This window comes from Callospermophilus lateralis, chromosome 3 (assembly GCF_048772815.1).
Source record: "Callospermophilus lateralis isolate mCalLat2 chromosome 3, mCalLat2.hap1, whole genome shotgun sequence".
NCBI lineage: Eukaryota > Metazoa > Chordata > Mammalia > Rodentia > Sciuridae > Callospermophilus > Callospermophilus lateralis.
In genome coordinates this window covers 154,872,067-154,898,120 of record NC_135307.1, presented here as the reverse complement: position 1 = coordinate 154,898,120, position 26,054 = coordinate 154,872,067, and the positions used below count along the sequence as shown (strand labels likewise).

General features: G+C 37.5%; 1 protein-coding gene across 5 annotated transcripts in view; it reads right to left on the bottom strand.

The window, feature by feature from the left end:
* Ralgapa2 (Ral GTPase activating protein catalytic subunit alpha 2) overlaps positions 1–26,054 on the bottom strand; it is a 325,597-nt gene that overhangs the window by 285,713 nt on the left and 13,830 nt on the right. For all 5 annotated transcript variants that reach the window (XM_076851458.2, XM_076851460.2, XM_076851457.2 and 2 more), the window contains exons 2-3: positions 13,547–13,657; positions 8,848–8,900 (exon numbers count right to left, since the gene is read on the bottom strand). In XM_076851458.2, the coding sequence (XP_076707573.2) occupies positions 8,848–8,900; positions 13,547–13,657 (164 nt within the window). The remainder of the gene's footprint in view (positions 1–8,847; positions 8,901–13,546; positions 13,658–26,054) is intronic.

The window sequence follows — 26,054 nt, the reverse complement described above, 5'->3', positions numbered from 1 at the left end:
CTCCATTATCATTTCAAATAGCTACAATGCATTACTCCCATATTATAAAGGTAACTCAATATTCCAGTCATGATCATCAGTGGCATTTTCCTTGCCAACTGGACCTCAGGAATGGCTGTGGAAATACAAAAGGAGTTGTCTGTGTTGGTTTGATTGTTTTTAATATTCTCCAGGAAATCTGAATTGATATTAGCTTTTTCTCTATTGCAATCAATCATTTAAAATTATGAATTAGGATTATGACAGTGACCTAGAAAGTGCATTCAATTCTTTGTAAACAAACAAACAAACAAAAAAACTCAACTGAAGCATCCAAATATTTGAAATCTTTAATAAGAACTTGAAAGTGTAAGGGTTTTGAGAAAAATCTGCTTTTCTCGTTCATTTTATTTGTTCTTGTCACTCCTCCATTCAATAATAGTAAAGTGGTCCTTATGGAAAAAAGAAATAAAAGCAGTAATAACCTGAGAGTAGAAGCAAGTCCTTTACCTTTGGTATGGAGCAGAAGGAGCAGTGTGGAGGACATATGCATGTTGGCCAGCCCGGAGTAAGTAATGAAAAGTCAAGCAAAGGAAAACAGAAGCTGTAGAAACTAGTTAATTGATATAATATGATTCCACTGCCCTGCTATGTATTAGTTGTTTGTATGAAAGGGCACTAGCCTTTTCTTTATATAAAGAAAGAAAAGGGACTCTTACCTAATTCTGAAGGACACCTGGGCCTGAATGTGTTAGCTGGGGCTCAGTCCAAGAATTTTCAATGAAACTCCACAGAAGTTTCTAATTTGTTTTCATTTTCAAAGAATTGGAAAAGATATACAGTTCCAACAACAATAACAAAGAAGCAAAAAGGAGAATGTGAATAAGAAAGGGAAATAAGTATCTCAGAATTGTTTATAACTTATTATGTTCCTAATTCTAGTTTTTTATCAAGAAATTTACTATTAATATCAGAAGTAGAACAGTGCTATTAAATATGAAAAGTTAGAAATAACTTTTGTATGGGAAATAAAATCAACATTAAATTACTGGATGGCACACACAAAGCAACGGCACAGAAAGTAAAACCCAGTCATTTGTTTCACCCACTTTTGCATAAATCCAGGCACTACACTGGATCCAGTTGTGTTACTATTATCAAGAAAGTCATTAAAAGTCCTGTTCCCCTACTTTAAGGAAAAGAATTAGAGGCTAAACTCACAATCTATATAAGCTCACTCGGAGCAACAAAGAACAAGGAACCCAGTGTCGAATTCCATTATAGTAAGATAGATTCCACTATAGCCCAGGATTCACCACTGGTCAAATTATGACTCCCCCAACATAACTACACCCAGCAAGACTGCATACACGTGAGTCTTGCTATCCAATCCATCATTACCATCACACTACAGGGGGGCAAAGGGCGTCAGCACCTGGGAAGCCTGGAATAAATCTCAAACAATCCAGTTGGTATCTTTAATATCAAAGGAGAAAACAAACGCTGGTGTATAGTATTATACTTTTCCTTCTTCTGTATGCCCATAAGAAGCCCAGATGTCACTGGCACTCACACTTGCTGTATAGTTCATCTGCTGCAATTTGCCTTACCTCAATGCTTACCAAACCAGACTCTCCCTCTCTACCAAAGGAGGAGAAAAGAAGAAACACCATGCAGCACCCTGAAAAGATACTGAATTTTTATTTTTTTTATTTATATATGACAACAGGATGCATTAAAATTCTTATTACACATATAAAGCACAATTTTTCATATCTCTGGTTGCATACAAAGTATATTCACACCAATTCATGTCTTTATACATGTGCTTTGGATAATAATGATAATCACATTCCACCATCATTTCTAACCCCATGCCCACTCCCTTCCCCTCTACCCTATCTAGAGTTTGTCTATTCCTTCCATGCTCCCTCTCCCTATCCCACTATGAATCAGCCTCCTTATATCAAAGAAAACACTTGGCATTTGCAATCCCCAAAAAACAAATGCCGAATGTTTTCTCTGATATAAGGGGGGTGACTCAAAGTGGGGTAGGGAGGGAGAGCGTAAGAGGAAAATTACCTTTAGATAGGGAATAGGGGTGGGAGGGCAATGCAGGGAGAAAGGGAATAGCTAGGATGGTTGAAGGAGAGAGTCATCATTATACAAAATACATATATGAAGATATGAATTTGGTGTCAACATACCTTATATACAAATAGAGATATGATCAATTGTGGTATAAAGGTGTATTAAGAATTGTATGCAAAAAAAAATAAGAGAGCTCATGTATAATGGTATAATTTGGCGTGAACATACGTTATATACAGAGTTACAAAAAATTATGCTGTGAATGGATAATTATGAATGTAATGTACTCCACTATTGTCATGTATGTAAGAAATAAATTTTTAAAAAAAGAATATCTAAAAGGTTTATAAATGTTTGAAATATCACACAAAGACTGATTCTTAAAAATTAATAATAAAGTTTGTTTTTAAAAAAGTTAAAAAAAAATACATTTGGCATTTGGTTATTTGGGATTGGCTAACTTCCTGAATTTTTTTTAAGCTTGGCATGAAGAGAATAGATGGAGAGAAATGGAAGGTATGGTAGGAAGATGAAATTACTAAGTAACTTGATTGACCATAATTAAATATTATTTTAATCTTAAAGCAAGAATGAAAATAGTAGAATAAAATTGTGTATACCTTTTCAGTTTTGTAGTTGCAGAAAACCATCCTGAACATATGTGCCTCCAGTTTATGAAGGTAAATGCTCATTTCCCTCAGCCAAGGGTACTCTAGTAATAACAGGAAGCCCAGAGAAACTATTTAATAAAACCCTAGCCCCTAAAGTTCCATGCCCTGCAAGGACACAGATATATAGGATGCTGAGGATTTTACAAAGGAACAGTCTTTCAAAGTAATAGAGCTCTAATGGAAAATTGTAGAACTTTTTTGTCAGCACTGTAGCCTCTAGTCACATGTGGCTATTTTAAATATAAATCAAATAAAATTATTAAAGGCAAAAATTAAGTCCTTCAGTTGCACTAGTTTCATTTTGAGTACTTAAGTCCTCATGAGGTGATTACCTAACTGGACCATGCAGATGAAGAATACTCCCATCACTGTGGCAAAGCAAATGAGAAGATTAGATGTTTAAAGGCTAATCAGAGTCAAATCAATTTAAAATTTAAAACCAAATAAAACTAGTCAGTTCTTTTGATACTTGTTTCCTATTTTTTTTTAATCTAGAGAGTTCTAGGTGAGAAAACAAACAAACAAACAAAAATTTTACACAAAAGTACCAAATAACTCCATAGGAGAGAAGCTGAGAATTTAAGAGACTTTAATCCAACAATAAATATTATCAAGTGCATATCACAGTGGGGAATACAAAGGATTATATGTAATGGCTGCCAGCCTCAGGAACTGTATAGTCTCACTTAGACATTTAAAAAGGAGCTAAGACATGGCCACATTTAGGGATAAATAAGAACATCCAGCTATGATCAGTGGTAACACATTATGGTGTAGTTTATACAAAGTTCACAGGAAGGATGAGCACTTTTAGAGAATTGCCAGAAGAAATTGATAAGTTTGAACAGAGTCTGAAAGAATAGGCCAGACTGAGGGAAGAGCAAAGGGCAATCTCAAAAAGAAGAGTTACATAAATCAAGAGACAGAAGTTAAACTATGCAAAAAAGGGCAAAGGGGCAAAGCAGCCTGAGCCTGACATAGAACTTCCATGGAGTCACAACAGCAGCAAAATGTGAATGAAAGTGATACTAGGACCTAAGGAAAGGACATTCAGTGTTTGATCAGCTGGGCCCCACTTTACAGATTATAAAGAACCCATTCAGTTTTCCAGATAGGTTAATGACAAGATAAAAATAGGGTTTAAACTGGGAAATAATTCATACAAAATTTAGAATAAGGAATAATAGAAACCAACTGTGCTGTTTATCCATAATATCTAACTCTGGGATCAGGAAAACAACTGAGTGAGTAGCCTGAACATAGGTAGCTTTTAAAATTAAACAACTTCTATGTATGGGAAAGTAAGGAAATTCTGTGCTATCAGATTCTAGTAGCTTTATTAACCATATATGTAAACCTCTGAACTATTCTATTTCTCTACTCAAAGGGAATGGCATACAACATGACAGACGTCCCTGTATTAAATATATTTTATGTATTAATACTCTGACATCTGAGGCATTACTGACCTGGGAAAAATATCCTCTACCAGTGTTAACTAAGTCCTAGAGACAGTGTCCAAGAGTATGTTTTTGATATGCCAACCAACCAATCCCCAAACCCATAAGCCCACCTCCATTTATGGGCTCTCACACTCTGAGACACTATGTCCCTTCTATACTCACTCAGAGGCCAGATACTGGACAACCAAGTGCCACCCCTATGACACAGAATCTGCTGAAATTATTTAAGTTATTCAATTCTAAACCTACTTAGCTTGCCTACCTTGCCTTGACCATTCCCTCTTGCAAAGCTACAGCAAAAGCACCTGCCCTCAGTTTCACTCTTTCTTTGCCTGCTGAATTCCCCTTGGTGCTCCTTGGGGTGGCCCTATGTGGCATTCCATACCCTGTTTTTAGAGAACTGTGTGCATGATTAAAACTTCTCCCTTCGTGGCAATTATTATCATATCTGTGTGTCTTACACCAGATTAAAACAAACACTGGATACCATTAAAATAACTTCTCAAGAGCTGAATCCAGAAGATTCTCAAAGTCAAATGAATTCTTTTACTTTGAAGCCTATCACCAGGTATCTTACACTTTCACCCCAACCCTTCTTTCCCCTACACAGGTAACTACTTCAAGGGCCACCACCAACATCACACTTATGAAATGGGCATTCAGAATTTTGTAACTCAGCAGGTCTTTCCTAGAGTTCTGATGTAAATTCATTCTTACTGGTGGACTCTTGAGCTTATCATGAAATGTTTACATATGGTTCATGAGGACAAGAGGCTCTCTATCTTGCTCACTGTTATATCTGCAGCACCTAGACTTGTGCCTACCACAGTAGAACCCGCAGATTGTGCCTGATGAATGACTGAATGGACTATACACAATGAATACATGTTGACATAGATGGTAGAATGCAGCTTGAGAGGCAAGACAATATCCAGACTTAAGTGGTAGACAGTGTGGCCGCAAGTTAAAAATATGGGTTCTAGAATCAGACCACAGGCTAACTCCCTGCTCTACCATTTGCCAAATATGCAATGTTAAGACAGACCACAAATCCACCCACCCCACTCCAATTTTTTATCCATAATAACAGGTTAAAATGGAACCTACTTCAGAAGGAAAAGATTAAACAGGATGGTCTATGAGAAACATTTACAGTCTGCTCAAGATAGCAATATAAATTCATGTTTTGGGGTTCCACACGATCAACCCCACCTCTACAACTGAAACATATAACAATCATAGATGAAATGTTTTTAAAAGAAGAGTAAAAGAAGACTCAAAACCATAGTAAAATTTGTGATAAACACCTCCATGAATCAACAATAATAGAAACCCTAGGTGGTACACATATTTAAAGCAAAGACAGCTAGTTAGAAGGTCAACCTCCAAAGGATACATGTGCTCCTACTGGATGTAAAGGCAGATGGAAAGGTCTACTGACTGCCTGAAACTGTGACCTGGGCTGAACTAGTAGCCTTGATTACATATCACTTACTTTACCAAAACACTAAAATACCTCCAGAAGCTTGCTACATCCAAAACTACTATTTCTGTTTCCAAAGGTTCCCTCTCAGTTTGCTCCTGTCTGACAAAAGCAGGCTGCAGCTCTCTTCACATACATACTCTTCTTCTGTACCTTCTTAATTTCCATACTTCTCTACTTTCTTACAGTTCTTTCCTGTTTATAAAATATTCCTACATAATATCCCTTTTGTAATGATACATCTTAATAAAATAAATTCTACTTCTTCTAAAAGAAGCCTTTCTCAGTTATTTACATATTGATAAGTAGTCACTCTGGAGCCCTCACAAACCACCTTTTAATATGGCACTAATGTAGAAAGAAAGATACCCATAATGAAACATACAAAGAACAACCTCCCTTCTAAAGCGAGAGACAGACAATTGAGCATAATGTATTCATTTGTTTACTAAACAAAATGAAAACTTTATGAAGCTTTGAATAATATATATTTGTTCTATTACACAGGCAACTAATCCTCTGTAAAAGTTAATGTATCACTAATAAAACTCCCTGCTCTAGAATTTTTGGACTTGAAGGGAAGGAACTGAAACTTCTGTGAGAGACTTAAGAACTAGGATGCCAGAAGGACTTTTTTGCTGCAGGACAGCTAGCCCTGGGATCAATAAATATAATTCTTGAGACATTAGAGAAACTAATAAGGGACTAAAAAATTAGTAGAGGAAGAGAACAAAGAAGGAAGAGTGAGGGAGATAAAACGTGAACCACAATCTGACTTGAAATCAACAAGCAAGGAAAAGAATGGAGGGTAGCAGGGAGCTAATGTCAACACCAGCACTAGAATCTCCAGATGTCTGTTCCTTCCAGACCCCAGGCCCCAACCCAGAGTAAGCCTGAACCTGAAATGTCATTAATAAACCAGGACCCTCAAAGGAAGCTAAAGTGATCCCAATCAAGACCAGTCCTAGATTCCTGGCCAAAGAAAAGAAAAACCATCTGGAAACCAGGATTGATAAATATTGGATCTGTGTCCAATTAATATTGATCTCAAAGTCAAATGTCACAAAATACACAAGAAAAAAAGTCACTCTGAGTGAGAGACAACTAAGATAGCCAACAGGTTTAATCCATTAGGGGCTTCACATATTAGAATTGTCAGATATAAAATATGAAATATTATACAGTAAAAATTTAAGAAAAATTTTTAAATGTCTAAAAAGGAACAAGGGTCAAGAGGCTATCAAAAGTAATCAGCTACGTAATACCGATTCAAAAACCTACGAAAATGTAAAACAAATATCTTTGAAATTTACAGCTCAATAGCTGAGTTAAGCAATAGGTTAGACCTGAATAAAGAGTTAGTGAACTGGAAGAAAGAATTGAAGAGATTTCCCAGAATGCAACACAAGAGATTTGGGCAAGAGAAAACAAAAGCAATCTTAAGAGACAGAAAAGATAGAACAAGATGTTTAAATAAGAATCCTAGAAAGTATAGTCAAGTGTCAGCATTTGAGAATACAACAGCCAAGAACTGTATAGGCTTTTTTTTTCCCTTGTCACCATTCCCTCAATCATATAGTATAACAACTATTTACATAACATTTACATTATATTAAGTCTTATATGTCATCTTGAAATGATTTACAGTATATTGAAGAATGTGTGTAGGTTATATGTAAATACTATGCCATTGTCAGTCACTGATAAGTTTCCAGGGAGTGACTGCCCACAGAGTTAAGGAAGGACGGCAATAAGGAGAAGCACCCAAGTACCTTCTAGTCCACGAAATGGACAAAAAGGAGGGTATCAGCAGTACAGGTTTTATTAGCATATTCTATAACTCACATTTGCATCACCCATTAGAGAAATAAAATAATTGAAATTAACAGAAGAGTTCAAACAAATGATGGTCAGCATATTCATATTTAAGTAGTAGACTTAATTAAAGCTCCTCTTAAAAATAACTCCTCTGAAGAGGGTTCATTAACAGGAGGGTAACCATAGGAAACACAATAACCACCATAAAATATACCATGAATCAATGTCTGTTACTCTGAGGAAGTAGTACCACTCTCAAAGAAGAAAATGTTATTAAGCACCAGTCATGAGCCAAGTCCTGAGCTGGCAAGTTCCCATATCTTGCTTTATTTCATAAACACAGATAGCCACTCACCATTCTCCCACAGAAAGCTTTCCCGCCCTGGCCTTCCCCTCCAGCCAACTCTGCAGCAAGTGCACATTTGGCCTGTCTTCCATAACAAAAACGTTTCTCTTGTCACACCAACCTAAGTACTTCTAATTTCTAGACAATCAACAATTAACTTTCAGAATTTATAATTCAGTTCTGAGGGTAGCTCTTTGTATACCCATAACCAGGCACTTAACTAATACATCTAGGTAAGAAAGATTTTAAGCTTAATACAGTAAAACCTTCAGCAAGGGCTGGGGTTGTGGCTCAGTGGTAAAGCACTTGCCTAGCACATGTGAGGCACTAGTTTGATCCTCAGCATCACATAAAAATAAATAAATAAAATAAAGGTATGTTAAAAAAAAAAGAAACCTGCAGCTAAACATTCTGCCAGCTTTGAAGAGAATATTATCAACACACAGATATTCAGATACAAATAAAAATCACAACCTTATTAGTATTCAGAAAATATACATATAAAAACAATGAGGTCTGCATTTATCAAAAGACAAATCATCTCCAGCAGAGGAAATTTATATAGGACTTAGATATTAAGTTTACATAATCTTTATAACGGAAAGCAGTTCAGCACTATTACTACTTAAAATGTGCACAGTTTTTTTTTTGTTTGTTTATGGATGGAACCCAAGGCCTTGGAAATTCTAGGCAACCACTCTACCACTAAGCTACATCCCTACCCCTTAAAACAGACATACTTAATTCATCCATCTAATAACTTCACTTATAGTTACCTATACAGGAAAAAATTTCCCATGTTATTAAAAAAAATCACAAGAACATTCTTTGCTGCATGGTTTGTAAAAGTGGAAGGAAAGTAGGAAGAAAAGAAAGAAGGAAGAACACATCCACCTACAGCCATTTATTTCTATTTGTTTTCAAATGAAATTAAAAATCTAAAATATCTCTCTTTTATAAAAATCTTAAAAGCTGAAAGAATTAACCAAAACTTACTTCAAAAAGAAAGAGGATGGAGTCCAGCTCCTCCCTTTGTGACTTATTATTCCCTGAAATAGTAAAAGAAGATAGTTATCAAGATAACATTTAAACTTTAGGTTACTACTCATTATGTTAATAATCACCTTGAAACATGTAAGCATCAATAAACATTAATTTATACAAAAATACCTAAAGACAGCATATAAGAAATGCAATAGACAACTGAGCAGACCAGAACTGCGCCTTGCTAGACACAGCTTCTGTGTTCCTCAACCAGGAGCAGATAATTCATTCACTTCTCAACTAGTTACTTATTAGCTCAAATTGTGGCTGAATGACAGCAAAAACAAAGAGTTCTAGCTTGGTCATAGAAACAGGCATACAGCAAGTAACATCTGTAAAAAGCAGTATCTCTTTGGGCAATGGTATGCTATTCTTTTGATAATAACGATAATAATCACCATAACACCTCCAGGAACAGTCACCATTTATTGTCTTCTCTTTATTTTTTTTTAATTTTTTTTTTTTGGAGAGGGAGAGAGAGGGAGAGAGAGGGAGAGAGAGAGAGAGAGAGAGAGAGAGAGAGAGAGAGAGAGAATTTTTTTTTAATATTTATTTTTTAGTTTTTCGGCAGGCACAACATCTTTGTTTGTATGTGGTGCTGAGGATCGAACCCGGGCCGCACGCATGCCAGGCAAGCGCGCTACCGCTTGAGCCACATCCCCAGCCCCCATTTATTGTCTTCTCTATACCAGAATTTGTGTGCTTTGTGCTCAGCTTACATCATCTACCTTAGGAATCAGCAAACTTTTTCTTAAAAATAAATACTTCAGGTTTCGGTTCTCTGGTAAACACTTAAGGTTTTTTAAGTCTCCCTTATAATCACTCAATACAGATATTATAATGCAAAAGCAGCCACAGGCAATACATAGATTAATTTATATAAGACTTAGATATAAGTTTATATAATCTTTATAGTGGAAAGCAGTTCAGCACTATTACTATTTAAAATGTGCACACTGCTTTTTGTTTGTTTGTTTGTTAGTGCTAGGGATGGAAACCAAGGCCTTAGAAATGTTAGGCATGGGTATAGCTGTGTCCAGTGAAACTTTATTTATAAAAACAGGCAGAAAACTATGAGTTACAGGCCCCTGATCTAATGGAATCTCCACAGTTCTGTGAAGTGTTTCATTCACTTATTGAACAAATACTAAAGAATGTCTATATTTCAGGGATTATTCTAGCCCCTGAAGCTACATGAAATGAACAAAATAGACAACAATCCTGCCCTGAGGAAGATTACATTCTGGCAGAAGGCACTCTATAAAGGAGTGGATGGGGAAGGAAGGGGACAGGGTGTTAGCAATGATGGTGGAATGTGATGGACATCATTATCCAAAGTACATGTATGAAGACATGAGTTGGTGTGAAAATACTTTATGTACAAGAGACATGAAAAAATGTGTTCTATATGTGTAATAAGAATAGTAATGCATTCTGCTGTCATTTATTTTTTTAAAAATCAATTAAAAATAAAACTGCCAGGGAAGGTGGACTTTCAAAAATAATTAATTAATTAATAAGTGAGAAAAACCAAGAGGGAAAGAAGTTGGGGCAATCAAAAAGGGGTGGTGTGCAATTTTGATTAGGGAAGGCAAGGAATGCCTTTTTGGTAGAGTAACAAGTTAGTAAAGATTCAAAGAGGTAAGGAAACAAGCTATATGAAAACTGGGGGTAAGGAAGCAAGCCACATGGAAATTTGAGGGAGAAATGCTCCAGGCAGAGGGACTGGACAATACAAAGTTCCTGTGGCTGAGAATGTCTGGCAGGATAAGGAAACATCCAGAAGGCCCTTGAGGCTGGAGTGAAGAAGGGAAGATTCTAGCCGTTGAGGTTAGAGAGTAAGCAGGGTAAAGGAAGATTAGGTAGTGCCTGAGGTCACTGTAAAGACTTTGAGAATGAGAAGCCATTTGAGGGTTAGAGCCACAGAATTATGATTTGACTCACATTGTTAAAGCATGGCTCCAGCTACTCTTTAAAAGAGATTTTGGGGTAGGGAAAGGTGCAAGGAGATCCTTTCTGAAGTTACTGCTATAGTCTGTGATAGGATAACAGGAGTTGCACTGTTACTGGTATAGGCAATGAGACAAGGCTAATGGTTCTGGATATATTTTGAAAGTAGAGCTAATAACTCCAAGTTTTGGCATGAATAACTGGAAAGTTGAAGTTATCACAAAGTGGTTTCATTATGCCTAATAAACGTTTTCTTTTTTATTCCTTTTTGTGGACACACTTTCAATATAATAACAGATTATACTAAAAGCAAAAAAACTTCAAAAATGTCACCCTGTTTTTAGTGCTTCTTCATTGAGTCCTGTGATACAGTGAAAAAATGAACACAATCTTTCCCCTCCCTTCAAGAGATATTTCTTTCTCTATCCTTTGAATCTGGGATGCCATATGACTTGCTCTGGCCAAAGTGACATTAGCAAATGTGAGAAAGTTGCTGAGCCTGGAACTCTACCACCAAATGAAGGAGTCCAACCTAGTCTGCTAGTTGGGTAATGAGAAGCTGTATGGAGAACTAAGGCACGCTAATCAGCAGCTCACCAATCACAAGACTATGTGAAGGAGGCCATCCAATATTAGCTGACCTCACAGGCAAGAGCCAGTCTAATTAAGAAGAACTTCCCGTATACCTAGAGAATCATAAACACTGTTTTAAGGCATTCAGTTTTAGCGTGGTTTCTTATGCAGCACAAATTAAGTGATAGTCATAAACAGCCAAATTTTTCTAAAAGGACAGAAGAAAGAAGAAAGAGGACAGTAGAGAAAGACAAAGACGGGGAAACCCTTTAAAAAGAGGGGGGTTTTGGTAGAATATATTTTTTAATCTGGGGTTTTAATTTTTTCTTTGCTATTTTTTAACTATTTATTTATTTATTTTTAAAAGATTCTTTTTTAAGATGACACAATATCTTTATTTATTTTATTTATTTTTATGTGGTGCTGAGGATCAAACCCAGTGCCTCACATGTGCTAGGCAAGCGCTTTACCACTGAGCCACAACCCCAGCCCATCTTTGCTATTTAAATTGTACACAATATCACACTTTTCTCCTCCACACACCTGTGAGAGAAAATGAACTGGGGTAAGAATAGGAAACAAGATAAATATCAAACCATTTTATATTTGAAATATTTACCAATTTGGAAAAACTCAAACTCAAGAGTTACATTAATTTATACATCACAGAGACAGGGGCGGGGACTGAGAAATCCATTAAAAATAAAATGCACTGGTATCCTGGGCACATGCTCACATATGACTTGATGATTAGTTTGAGTCCACAGCATTCACTAAGACTATAAGACACCTGTTGTAGGTCAGAGCCCACTTTGTTGCCTAGACCCAAATCCCTTCCCCTCCACACTTGACATGTACCTCTGTTTGAATGGAGGAATTAGGGCATCTGACAGGAAGCCCCTCCATTTTTCTTCTCAACCTTAATATGTCTTTGTGTCTACAGTCATCATCTTATTTTTTTCCTCCTTACATAAAAAGGTCACCTTGTATCCTTTCAGACATCACTGAGCATCTCTTCATCTTACTATTCATTTGTATCCTTTGTAATAAATGGGTAAACATTTTATAATAAATGAGTAAATAGAAAGTGTTTCTCTGAATTCTGTGAATTGCTCTGGCCAATTAATCAAACCCAAGGAGCAAGTCACAGGAACCCCTAATTATAGCCAGTTGTCACAGGAAAAAGTCACAACCTGGAGCTTGTGACTGGCAATCTGAAGTGGGGGCAGTGTGAGGCTCTTAACTGAGACTTTAACCTGTGAGATCTGATGCTATCTCCAAGTAGAGAGCATCAGCATCAGGACTGAATTGAGTTACAGGGCACCCAGATAATTTCCACTGGAAAATAAGATGTCAGAATGTTGGGCTGAGTGGTGTGAGAGTAGAAAAAGATCTTTGGTTTGTTTATCCTAATTAAAATAATCTCCCCAACAGATAACATGAAAACAAAAGATGAAGGTAGGATTGCCAGCTAACATAATGACCATGTAAATGTGTCAAATTCTGTTCTAAAATCCTAGGATACCTGTTAACCTATTTAATGCTAACAGGAAGAAGCCATCCCAGAGAAAGGTCAACCCCTGGGGCTAGTCTGGATCCCCAACTACACTATCCTGCCACTTAAATACACAGCAAGGATATACATGTAACATTTTTAGTTTGCCTTTCAAATAATTTTTGATATATAGGCAAAACCATAAACATAAGACATTAATAACATATGGAAAGATATGCATAAAACTTTCCATGCAGGTTGCTTCTGCAAAGGAGGACAGAAAATCTGGTCAAAGCAGATATTTCTATTTTCATTCCAAACCCTCTAATGAAATCTGAATTTTTAATACTGTACATATATTAATTTTCCTTCTTCTTTTTAAATAAAATTATTCCTTTGGACTTATACCTTATGAAAGTCACTTTACTATTTTCTCTTTACCTATTAGTTGTTCAATTAACATCTGCAAAAGGGAAGACTTAATAGAAACAAAGATATCAACAAGTTCATCATGATCTCACAGCTTTGTTGAAGGCCTAACAAGAAAACAAATAAAGCTAAAAAATGTAGAACATATGGCTCATAACAGATACAACTTCTAAAATTTCGTTAGAAAATTAAAGAAATGCTTACCTTTTAATTTTAAACTATTTTCCAGTGTTATAAAATTTTCATAGAAGATGAAATATATCTGTGAATAGTTGGTCTCAAAAAACTGCTTAAGATCACCTGCATCCACATTATCTGAAAAGAAAAAGTTTTCATTTACACAATTATCAGAATTTAGAAATAATCTTTTCAGAAATGAGGGAAAGCTAGTCTTATCCCCTTAACAAAGCAAAACAAAACAGTATTCCCATTTGTTTATTCTCCATCTAAGAGGTTCTGAATGGTACTGGGGCACCAACCACCACAAAGGAGACTCTGAGGCTGAGTCAAGGAGATAAGAGCTGATGTAGGCACAGCACTCACAGGTCAACTAGAAGGTCAGAGGTAGAGGAGGTAAGTGGGTCTGGGGAAGGGACAGATGACTTCCTATTAGGGGAGAAGGATGTGGAGGTTTATGGAAAAGGCAGTTTTTCACATAGGCCTTGAAGAGGGATGGGTCTGTACCTATGGAAACAATGTTGCTGGTGTCTCTGGGCATAAAAAAAGTAATCAACTCAAGTGAACCAGCACATGCTCCCTACTATATCCACCCAGCCATGCTCATCTGGGCCCACATTTTCTATCTTCCTTCCTGTTTCAAGGTGACCAGCCTCTACTCCTACTCAGGTACTGTGGGACCTGCCATGTGTTCTTAAAGTTGTCCCTGTTGTACCAGACAAAACTGTTGTACCAGACAGTTTTGCTAAGATCAGGAACTTCAAGTAGATAAGTGGGTAATACAGGGGACTGGCCCAGAGACAACTACCTTTAGGTCTGAGCAGCAACATGGCTACTTCTGCTGAGAGTAACAATCAGCCCCAAAGAAACTTTACAACTCTGGGAATCAGAGTAGTTATCCACTATCAACACACATTTGTCATTTTCCTCAGCTAACAAGGTTGCTTATGTCATTTATAGGATCCTGACCAAGGAGTCAGTGCTTTGAAAGAATATTCTAGTAACCGGAGGAAAATTAAAAGACCCACCTTAAAATTCTACAAGGATTACTCAAGAAAAAAAAAATGTGTTGATATTCCATCTGTAAAAGTGGTGTCATTGCTTTTGCTGTTCCAAAATTGTGAATATATGGAAACATACCCATTACTGTGTTCAAATTCTATAAAATTAATAATGCAGATGGATCTAAAGAATTATTTTTCTTTGGTTATCATGGTAGGGGCTTCCATGCAAAAAAATTTCCCTGCTTCTTTGAACTCACACACATTAGCAAGTAATATAAGCTGCCAATCTGATGTTATATTTACTGCACCAAAATAACACTGAGCGCACAGCAGTAAAAATTGCTAGTAACTAACAAATTTACCTGTACAGAAGCAGGTAACAATGAAACTAGCATTACCAACCCACGTGAACATTATCATTCTCATAAGCTAAACAAGCTCGCCAAGGAATCCTAGAGTCCCTATGCAGAATCTTCCAGTTCCAAGGAAAGGTTTTTGCATTTTAATTGCAGTGCAAACTGCTAGCCAATCTGCCACTAATTGTTTCCTCTGCTGGAAGCACAATAACTCCAGTCATATCCAACTCACTCTCACTGAAACATCACTATCCCACACCCAGACTAGTTCTGTACCTTTGCTGTATGATCTCCACCTGGTTCTTCCCCTGTTCTGAAACATGTCATACTTCATTTCCAGTGGAATGTTGATAAAATTCTTGGATTGATTATGATTGAATCACCTATCTTCTTTATTAGGTATATTTCCTATACTCACATTCCCTGTATCCAGCACAGTATTTAGTTCAAATTTTTCTTTAATCAGCTGAATAAAAGATATGACCTATAATACACAGATAAAATAATGACTATAAACTGTAAACCTATATGAAAGAAATGGTCTAACCCTCAAATCCTGAGGGTTATCAAAAGATAAATTTCATCTCCCTGCTGAGGGTTCTCAATTTCAATTTTCTACCCTGACATCTCCCGCTGTGAGCCCTATCCTCACAGTCAATGTATCACGTGAGGGTCTAAAAGGCCTTTCAAATTAAACACTGTCAAAGGGAAGACATCTCCATCAGATCCAGTTCCAAGTCTGTCAGGCTTTCCCATCTCAATAACTTAGTATCACCAAGCATCAGCAGCAGTCAGCTGTTCAAACCAAAGCCTAGCACTCTCTTGGTCCACTCTTTCATCACCCATCTCCAACATACCAAACATACCCCTATTAGTTCATATTCAACATGTGTCCCAGCCCTGAACTTGCATCTGCCCTCCAAGGCTTTGCTTGGTCTACACTGCCAGGAATAAGCATAGGGGCTATAACTACCACCTACTGCCTAGGCTCCCTGCTTTCACCATTCTCCCATTCCCTATATTAGGTAACTTGAAAATTTACTAATATCAACCAAGTCAGATCACTCCTATACTTGAAACCATCTAATTAGCTTCCAGTACAGTACTTAAAATAAAATCCAAATTCTTTACCATAGCCCACAAGGCCCTGAATAACTTTTCCTATTGAATCAACTTCATTGCGCAATACTCTTCCCTTCACATTTTACACTTTAGACACTATGACTTGTTTCTGTGATGCCAAAGTTTTTCATTTGGGGCTCCTAAAGGCTACTCCCCCAATCCCCAGATCTTCATACAGCTGGCTCAGTCTCATCCTTTGGAAACTGAATCACAAGTCACCTCCTCAAAGAAATCTAGATGTACCCCATATGTCACTCTTTACTTTTCATCTTCTACCCTGCCTTCTTGCCCAAGCAAGCAAACAATTTCATAAAGATGGGGAATGTGGGTACGCTGATGCGACAGAATGGTACAGAATGATTACCGGGTGATCAACAACTTCCCTACCTTGTCTTCCTTTGGTGCCCGGGAGACACTAGAAATATCAGCAACCTGAACAAAGAGAGTTCTTAAGAACTTTGAGAAGCCTTCATATTGATGATATTCTCATGAAGCCAAAAGTCCAGGTAACACACACCTTCCAATAACTTTTTGTGGACAAGGCACAAATGGTTCTGAGCTTAAAGCATTCACTATGGGTTAGGGACATAGCTCAGTGATAAAGTTCATGGCAGCATGCATGAGGCTCTACATGTTGATCCCTAGCACAAAGGAAGGAAGGGGGAGAGAGAGGTAAGGGGTGGGAAAGGCAGAGAAGGAAAGAAGAGGAGAGGAGAAAGGAAAAAAAAACACACACACTGCTAGCAGAACAAGTATATGCATTCAAGGTAACCCAAAACACAGTGAAGCTAGAAGCATAACATTAGTAACATACTCAATTCATCTACACATGTTGAGGGTTCTTGATTTCTCAGGGAGTACTCCTCACACAACTTCCCCTATAGCACTTAAGAGTAGTTAAAATTATCTCCTTGTTCATTCATTCTGCACTGTTTTGCACACCCCATGAGAATGATAACTGCATGAAGGCAGTAATTCTGTCTTGTTCACTACCCTATCTCCAGCCCCAAGAACAAAGCTGGCGCACAGAAGACATCTAATTATTATTAAAGGAATAAACAAAGAATAAACATCAAATGTTTCACATCTGTAATTCAAAATCTTGAATCAATTCTTGATTCACCTGTTTCTCCAAAGACTCATCAAAATAATATTTATAGATTAAGCATAAGTCTTGGGGGAGGCAACCACAGTCACTGGAACTTAACACCCTACAAAATGAACACATAAAAGAATCAAAAGCCTGATTTTTAGCAAGGCTAACTTCAAGATGCAGAGAGATTAAGGATAGCTCTGCTCAGAAGTAAATGACTATAACCACAAACTTCCTTTAGACAGGCATTCTTGATCCATTCATTCAAACATTTATTGAGTTCCTACCCATGGTAGCTAGCACTGTGTCAAGTGCTAAGAAATTCAAAGAGAAAAAGACCCAAGGCTATCAAAGGTGCATGGATGAATAAGCAAGCAACACTAAAAGCCCCATGGCTAAAGACCATGCCCATGCAGAGCACCAAGGGAGAGAATGGATAACACTACACAGAGGGGCTGGGAATATTACTAACATCATAATCTATGTCTGTTGTATGCTTTAAAAGACACTTTCATGAATTTATTTCACTCATACCATAACACTGTGAAATAGACTGGGCAAGGGTGATCAAGAGAAATCAATACAAGGATAAGTACTTCATGTAACCTGCGTAAGGTATCATAGCCAGTTAGGACATGGGCAAAACTCCTGTCTAGGGCTTCAGAGTCCAAATCTGAGCCGTACAAAGTCTCAGACAAATGGGTAAAAGTCAAAACTAGAAATCAGATCACGAATTTAAAAGAAAGAAATTATCCCCATGGGAGCCAGAGGAAAGGGAGCAGGAAGAGAAAAGCCCAAGAAGCCAAATTGGGGAAGCAGCAGTTTGTGTACATTCTCCATAGCCTCAAGTGCTGGTGAAAAGAAGGGAGATGGGAGGACAAGAGCAGGCTCCAGAGGCAGACTGGAAACTGCCTTTGATTCTAAGAGTCCAGCAGGGATGCTGGCATGACACCTTACTACTATCACAAAACTCAAGAAAGTACATCCAAATTAACCACAGGGAAGCAAGTGGCAGACAGTCTTGCAAAGGCAGGGGTCATTCCCACATTTTAAAAGAAATCTTTAATTATTCATTCTCCTTCACCACCAACCAATAGCCAGTAAACTGTACCTATTATTTTCATTATACTCAAAGACAATTTTCTATATTCTAGACCAAACCCACCCTCTTGCATTTCTTTGTCCAGCTAAAATCTCTTGTGGACAATTATTTCTCCATATCTAACTAGAAGGCAACAATAAAGGTGGAGGGCAAAATCTTTGGAACATACTGTCTGAGTTCAAATGCAGAAGGACCTTGGACAAGTTATTTAAACATGTTTCTCAATTTTATCTGAAAAATGAGGCTAACAATGGTTCCCACATTACAGGACTGCTATGATGATAAAATGAACATATACAAAGTGTTTCTAAGAATGTTTGCCAGTCAGCATTAAATAAATGCTAGTTGTTTTTTAGAACCACTTCCCAGCCATTACTATACCATGTTTCTAAGTATCTTTTGACCAAAGCAAATCAGGAAATGAGCCCTAAATCAGGGTGGGTGGGCACCATCCAAGGCTGTGGTTGTAGAGAAGGCATTTTTAGAAACCATAAGAGGGAAATAGGAGGTTGTTTAAATGTGAGAGCAGAATCACCTACCTAAGTAATGGTGCATTACTAATGACATTCATTCCTGACAACATTTTCTGTCTTGTGTTTGACTAGTTCAACGCACTTCATTATTTTCCTTATTTTTATTGTTTCTAGATGACTTTTTTTAAGTGTCAAGTTTATCTTGAATTCTTCACTTATCCCTTTTCCCTTTCACTAACCTATGATTTTGATGATCAGGCCTCCAGTGCCATTATCCAGGGAATTTGAGTATAAAATAGTTAGCAATACTCATCTTCATGTATACACGGATGTGTAGGCAGGGCTGGGATGGCTCTTAGGTTTGGGAAGTGGATAGAAGGTCATGGGATGGTGGTCATTCCCCACCAGGGAAAACTGAGCATGAGTTCCTTCCTCCTCTTGACAGCATTCCACTGGGGCTGCTGAATGGGATAAAGATGTTTCCCCTTCCTTTTGTGCTTTCTAGGGGTCTGCAGAAGCAGGTTTTTGTGAGGCTGTGTTACGACCCTTTTAACTGCCATTTAAAAGGATTGTATGTGGAAGGAAATAAAGGGATCATCCCATTGGTTTCATGAGAGTGTTTGTTGGCAGTGTTTACTGGTGTATTAGGATTAAGTGCTATTTAATACAGAATGGTCTCATTAAATATATGAATTTCTGAGTCATTGAATTTTATGGCTTCATGGGTAGGTAGCTGCTGGCCCAAGGGGAACAAAGAAACTCAGGGATCCAACCCAATAATCTGGAGTCAACCTGCAGTCAGAAGAACTTCCCAGACCAGCACAGTCCAACACAATGAGAGAGGAAAACAGATGCTTATAAGGCTCATGGAAGCTACTAAAGTTTGGGATGCTTTGTTATGAAACATTATTGTGGAAATATTGGTGAAAAAGAAGAAACTCAACACAACTCAGCTTTAAAGCCCATGAGAGCCAGGAAGCCTTTAACAAGGTGCCCCCCAAGTACAACTATAATGTTACCTCCATTCAAGACAGAAAAGCAGAAAAATTGATCCAAGTAACAAAATCTGTCCATTGACACAAACTTCCTATCAACAGTGACAAAGTGAGGACAAAGACTCTTCCTAACACCAACCAGCACATCTGAATATCACCTGTGCATGCAGTAAAGCCCTATAAAGAGAAACACCAAGGGTATTTAGGTAAAGAGGCAAAAGGTACACAATGAAGTCTTTCCAGTCTTAGTAGGGTAATCACAAGACAGGAGGTATCCAGGGTATAAATGTGCTTCAAAGCCCAATCAATGCTCTTATCATCTTTATTACTGTTAAAGAGAATGCACATCTGAAAAATGTTCCTATATCCAGATATATTCAGATTCTAAAATGGGTCCTATATTGACAATATGCAAATGTACAATCTTCCTATGGATAGGAATACTAATGTACAAAGCAGTAATCACATCAAATGAAATCTTCTAGTCCCAAAGGCCTGAAACATGAGATCTAGTCAAAGGTGTGTTGTGAGTATCCCAGAAGAAAGAGGATGGAATACCAGGAGCCATAAAGGAGGCACAGAGTCCTTTTTGCCCCCTTATCTAAGCCCTATTCATCCCCCCAAGTCATCTGGAAGGTCAAGTGACACCTTGCCTAGCTCCTCACTCACTGGTCTCCTGTAGCCCTCTTGTTTGTGGACTTCCATCTCCCCCAGAGTGCACAGGTCCCCCTATCCCAAGGCACAGGCATTGAATACATCCACACTGAATAAATTTATCCAACGACAGAATCTAGATATATAGAAAGACTTCATAACTAATCCCTTTCTAAAAGTGAGAAGAAAGTCCTGAAGGTCACAGCAAAGTATAAAAAAAGTGATTAAAAACAAAAAACACCCAGGGCAAAACCTCTTAAAATAATGGGGGAAAAATTTCTCCAAATCAAAAGAAGAGGTCGGAACTATTACCCTAGATACAAAATAAAGTAATAAGACAGGGTAGCAAGCAATGAAGATCCACTCTACAGCTACTAATCCTAATAAATAGTAATGTTTTCAAGATAATGACAGCACAACAACACAAATGTTCATCCCTTAAACTAATAAGAGTATTCATTTTCTTATATCTAATATTTAAACATTGTTATATATACATATCTACTATATATTTTTTAAATTCTGAAATCAGAAACATCTAGCTCAGCAGTAAATTTTTTACACTTACCAATATATATTTTTAAATGAAATTATATCATTATCTTTTACTTTCAAATTAATTATTTTCTACAAAACAGCAACAAATTACCACTATCATATTTACTAACACATGTGTATTTTTATGACTGCTACAGGTCTAAAATTTAAGGAATAACTATTACATGAGTAACTGCTAAAACTGTACTTTTTTAAAAAATAAAATATGTCCTTAGATCCACAATTCCCTTCTGTCTCTCAATAAGAATAAGAAAAATTGGTAGGGATCACAAAGAGACTCTAATTACAAGGAGTATAAGGAATTTCAAAAATATAATATAAGAAAACAAATATAAATCACCTGTGTTGGGGAATTTATTCCTCCTACAGATTTAGCCTCCAACACAGGACAAAGTTCCCCCAAATCTGACCCTCAGTCTCTGGCCTCTGCTCCAAGTTCTGCCCCACAAATCCAAATACCAACAGCAAAAGTCAGATTAGAAAAATACCCCATTCCCAATCTAATCCTACCCTACCCCTTTTATCTGCTTCTCTGCATATCTTTTTCAGTCTAGGTTTATTTATAAAATTTCCCCCAAAGCTTTAAGAACCAAAGATTAAAGTCCATTCTACAAGTATACTCTTTTAATACCATAAGACTTCATACTTCAGAAAAATTCTTTAGAGTAATACTATACTTTCAATCTGCATCCATTTTTAGGCATAAATACAGTTGATATGGAATCACTCCTAAAGTCATCCAGAAGTTAAGTAATAATAAACTCAAGATAATTCTGGCCCCTCCCCTAGTCCACCCTACCCCACAAAAGTGATGGGACATCCTTCTCTTGCTCCTGGAAAAATACTCTTTCCCTCTCCCTTACCTGGCTAAATAAATTGCCTAAAGAGATTATAGTAAGAATATAAGAAGATTATAATAAGAAATCATAGATGACTCCCAAGGTGCACATCAGGAGATGTCTCAATAACCTTGCACTCAGGTTTCCATCCATCTTCTGGGAATCCAAGATTCCCTCATGAACTTCATCTCTATCACCCTCACATAGCTCTGGATACAACCTAATCTCACCTTAGCTTCCTAACCTAATCCTCCTACCAACTCCACTCAATAAAGCTCACCAAATCTCTCCTCTAGGACACATTTAAAGGTCTCTTCTCCTTGATTCTGCCTGAAACTTAGCAGTCCTCAAAGAGGACTGTTTTCCTTGCAGGCTACCAGATAAGGCTTTGCCTTCCTCCTACACTCACCTATCACTTGCCCTACACATTTTGTGTATCCTCTGTGCTCCCCACTGCAACTTCCAGACCATTCTGATCCTTCCCCTCACACACAAAAAATGCTCCTTTGCTGGTCCCACCATTGGTCTGCACATCAACTACAACTACACACTGTCTTTCACATACCCCCAGGACACTCCGAAGATTCCAGGGCCTGCCTTGCTGTCTCCACGATTAGCACAGTCTGCATTCTTGGTGATTTTGATATTTATATAGATAATGTCTCATCTCTAATGAAGTTGCCTGGGCCCCTACGTCTGCCACTATCCCATAGCCAGATGCTAGACTGGATCATTACTTAACAATCTCTCCACTTTTAAAATCCCAGACAATTAATTCTCCTACCATCTGTCATTTCTTATCTTTTCTGCCCACTCCTTCTGGAACTCTAACTCTAAAAACTCTTAAACCCGACTTGGTCCCTGACTTCAATAACTCCACCATCTTGTCACTATGATGTCACTCAGGTTTTCCCTTTCTCTCTTTTCCAATTTAGCTTCCACTGTTCATCATTTTAATTAATTGAACCAGCCTGGATTCACTTGAAAGCATGTATCTGAGCCCAGGCCATTCTCTGGCTGCAAAAGGTTTAAAAAAAACTTGGCATCAAACATTTAATGCCTCTGAAAGAATAAGTTTTGTACATATGTGATTTACAATGTGTGATAATAAAACAAACACTTTAAACTTACCCAACCAATGGAAGCATCCAGTCCAATCATGTTTTTGCTGCTACCTCTCTAATAAGCACCACACTGTTAGATCAGTGGTCAATTTTTAGTCTTCTCCAGGGCCAACAGCTTCCCATGGAGCACGTACCCTGTGCCCAAGCACTACTATCTTTGCCCATCAGAAGGAAATGCAAACTAGAAACCAGGCATATTTTCAGAGGAAATCTGGGGCCTAAACTACATATCCTTATTTTCAGGGCATAAAAACAAACTCAACTTTTAGCTTCATTAGTAGCTTTGTTTCTTAAATAATATTATAGTTCTGTTGTATATATTAATATTTTTATTTCTCCCTAAAAATAAATATATATTCAAAAATTTACCATAATCAATGATTCATCTTCATAGGTGTCCTCCACAGCATTTTTAATGCAAAAGTGAGAGCAGCAAGGAGCAGACATTGTTGGTTCCCCCTTAACTCCCATATTTCACCCACCCCAACAAATGGGCCCTCACTCTTCCTAACAGAGACCCCCATTTGTTCAGGGATTTTCCTCCTCCCACAGAGCTCTGCCTCTCTAGAAAGGCTGGTCTGTCCCCATCACAGAAGACTGGATGTTATGCTACGCTAAGCTGATTATGGTGGCAACATGCCCTTTGCTAGTGACTTGCATGAGCTCAAGCCTGTGACCCAATGCTGGTTAGTCAGAATAAGAGGAAGTCAGAAGTACTTATCTGGGAAAAGACTCAATAGTTCTTAAAGGGACATAAGAAGTGTCCCTTTTTTTCCTGCTTCTGGATATCATTCTATCTGAATGGCTGTGGGTATTTTACTACCATGAGGATAAACCTGCCACACAAAGTACAACAAAGCAGAAAAGCAGAAAGAGCCTGGATTGTCACCATCACTGAACTGCTAATTAACTATGGGGTTTGTCTTGGGAACTCTTTTTCTTATAAGAGAAAAAATACCCCATACTGTTTGTTTATATTTTAGTTTTCTATTAACCTACAACCAAAAACATTCTTATAAATAGTGAAATAAATTTGACAGCAGCAACAGAAAACAAATATCAATTGAAAAGGTCACAGAAATTATACACATCTCACTTCATTTCCTAAACTGTGTTGTTTTCCTTTCTTTACATCTATAAGGTAAACCAGATATAGAAAGTAAAATTCTTAGGAATCAGAAAGATGTTAACACACTGTTATCCAGAACTGATAGTCTGTGTGTAAAAATAATTCTATATAAAGATATATTTCAGATATCTAGTGTAAAGTTTTAAAAGTAGAACTATTTTCATTTAAACATATTTTGTGCATAAATGAAAGATTCTAAAACATTAATAGATATCAAGTATCAATATGATAAAACACCATATACACCAATGAAATATGATATTCAAATCAAATGTATGCCTTTTATAAGAATCCTTTTATAGAAATCAAGTTTCATCAGTTTTTTAAGTTAATGCATGCTTCCTTTTCCTTTTCTTATTCTGAACTGGGGATATAGTCTAAACCACTCTCTAGAGAAAAAGTCAGGAATAGGAATAAAATGTCTAAAGCAGGAGTCAAATACCTATCTCTACCTCTCCATTCTCAACAACTAAAGAAGCCAAAAAGTGGTGAAGAGGATGAAGAGGGCCATAAAATAATGTCTTGTGTCAAATAATTATTAGTAGTCACTGTAATAACAGCTTACAAAATAGCTTTGCATACAGTAACTCAACTCTCCAGCAACTGTGGGAGACACACATGGTCCTCACTGTCTGTAGGAAGGAAGGTCAGAAAGACAGCTCTCTGCCAGGACTGGAACCTACAGTTAGGCTCCCACACCACTCAGCTGATGAAGTCTAATATTAACAAAAAGAACACAGGGAGTGATACAAGATACAGAAATGGAATGTTATTAAATTAGTTCATTTTAAAAGGACACCAGTCAGCTTACAAGTAGAATAACATTTCCTCCTTTACAGGTTAAAAGGGTAGCTTTTCTGTGAAATTAACTCAACTGAGACTAACATGGCCTTTCCCCAAAGGAATATCTTTACCTCCAGAAAATCATCATGCTGTCCCCTGTCCTACTAGCAGCCTCACACTGAAATTTCTGCTCTATCCCTTACACAAAAAACCAAAGGTCCTTTTTCCAGTCACTGGGAGCTACTCTCAGATACACAACCTGCTGATTGTGAGAGCATGTGAGAGCCTGAAACTAACAGTCTGGAAAATGGGTGGTAATTTGTAATATGAGTCCAGTGAAACAAGATACAGCCATTTAAGTATTATGGTCTTCCCTTACTAATGTGCAAAAATGTCCAAGTCTTGTTAAGTAAAAAAATATTATAGTGTCAGACCATATATAATCATCATTCATATAAAACATTCATATAAATCCATAAAAGATTCCCTCAGGTCTTTTCATTAAGAAACATAAAATTCAGCATAGTGGTCCAAATTTAGATGGGTATCTGATGGAGCCAATCTTCAGTGTTTAGTGAATGCTGCCATCATTTACATAAATAAATTATTATTGCACTGACCCATTTTCCTGTGCTTATTCTTTTTCATCCACTGGCAAATCTCCATTTTTTTTTTTTTTTTTTGTCAGCATCAGGAGTACTTTCTAATGTGTCTTCCCCTTGTCTGCTACTATAGTTCAGGGGTAAGAGCAAGTCTGTCTCTATATTGCTTGTCCCAGTTCAGTCCACTGTAGGACCCTAGCACATGGCCCACTGCACTCTATAGCTTTCCTGCCCCATGGATCAGAGAGTGTTCCTATCCCATCTTCTTACCACTAAGTAAGTAGGAGTACAGAGTAAGTAAGAGTACAGGCTCTATGTGTGTGTCCACTATCTTTCTCCACACCTGTACCAGCCACAGCTATGGCCATTAACTTTTCCAGTACCACTTCTTTTTCTTCTCTTTTCTTTTCTGTTTCTAGTCACTGCTGTTTTGAGGCAAAAGATCTGACCTTTTGTGAAGTAAGCAAAAGAAACCAATCTCTGGTAGACTAACCAAACAAGTCTATTCTCCATGCAGGAACCAGTGATTCCTTTAGACTTAAAAATCAGACCTAAGGGACAGCTCAGGTCACTCCCCTACTCCCAGGCTCCCTAAAGTGCCCCATCTTATCCTAGAGTGAGACAAGCCCAACCTTGCCTTACCCTTAACTCCTTTCTCCCACTCCTGATCCTTTTCCCCTGTGTGCTCTCTCCCTCTCTTC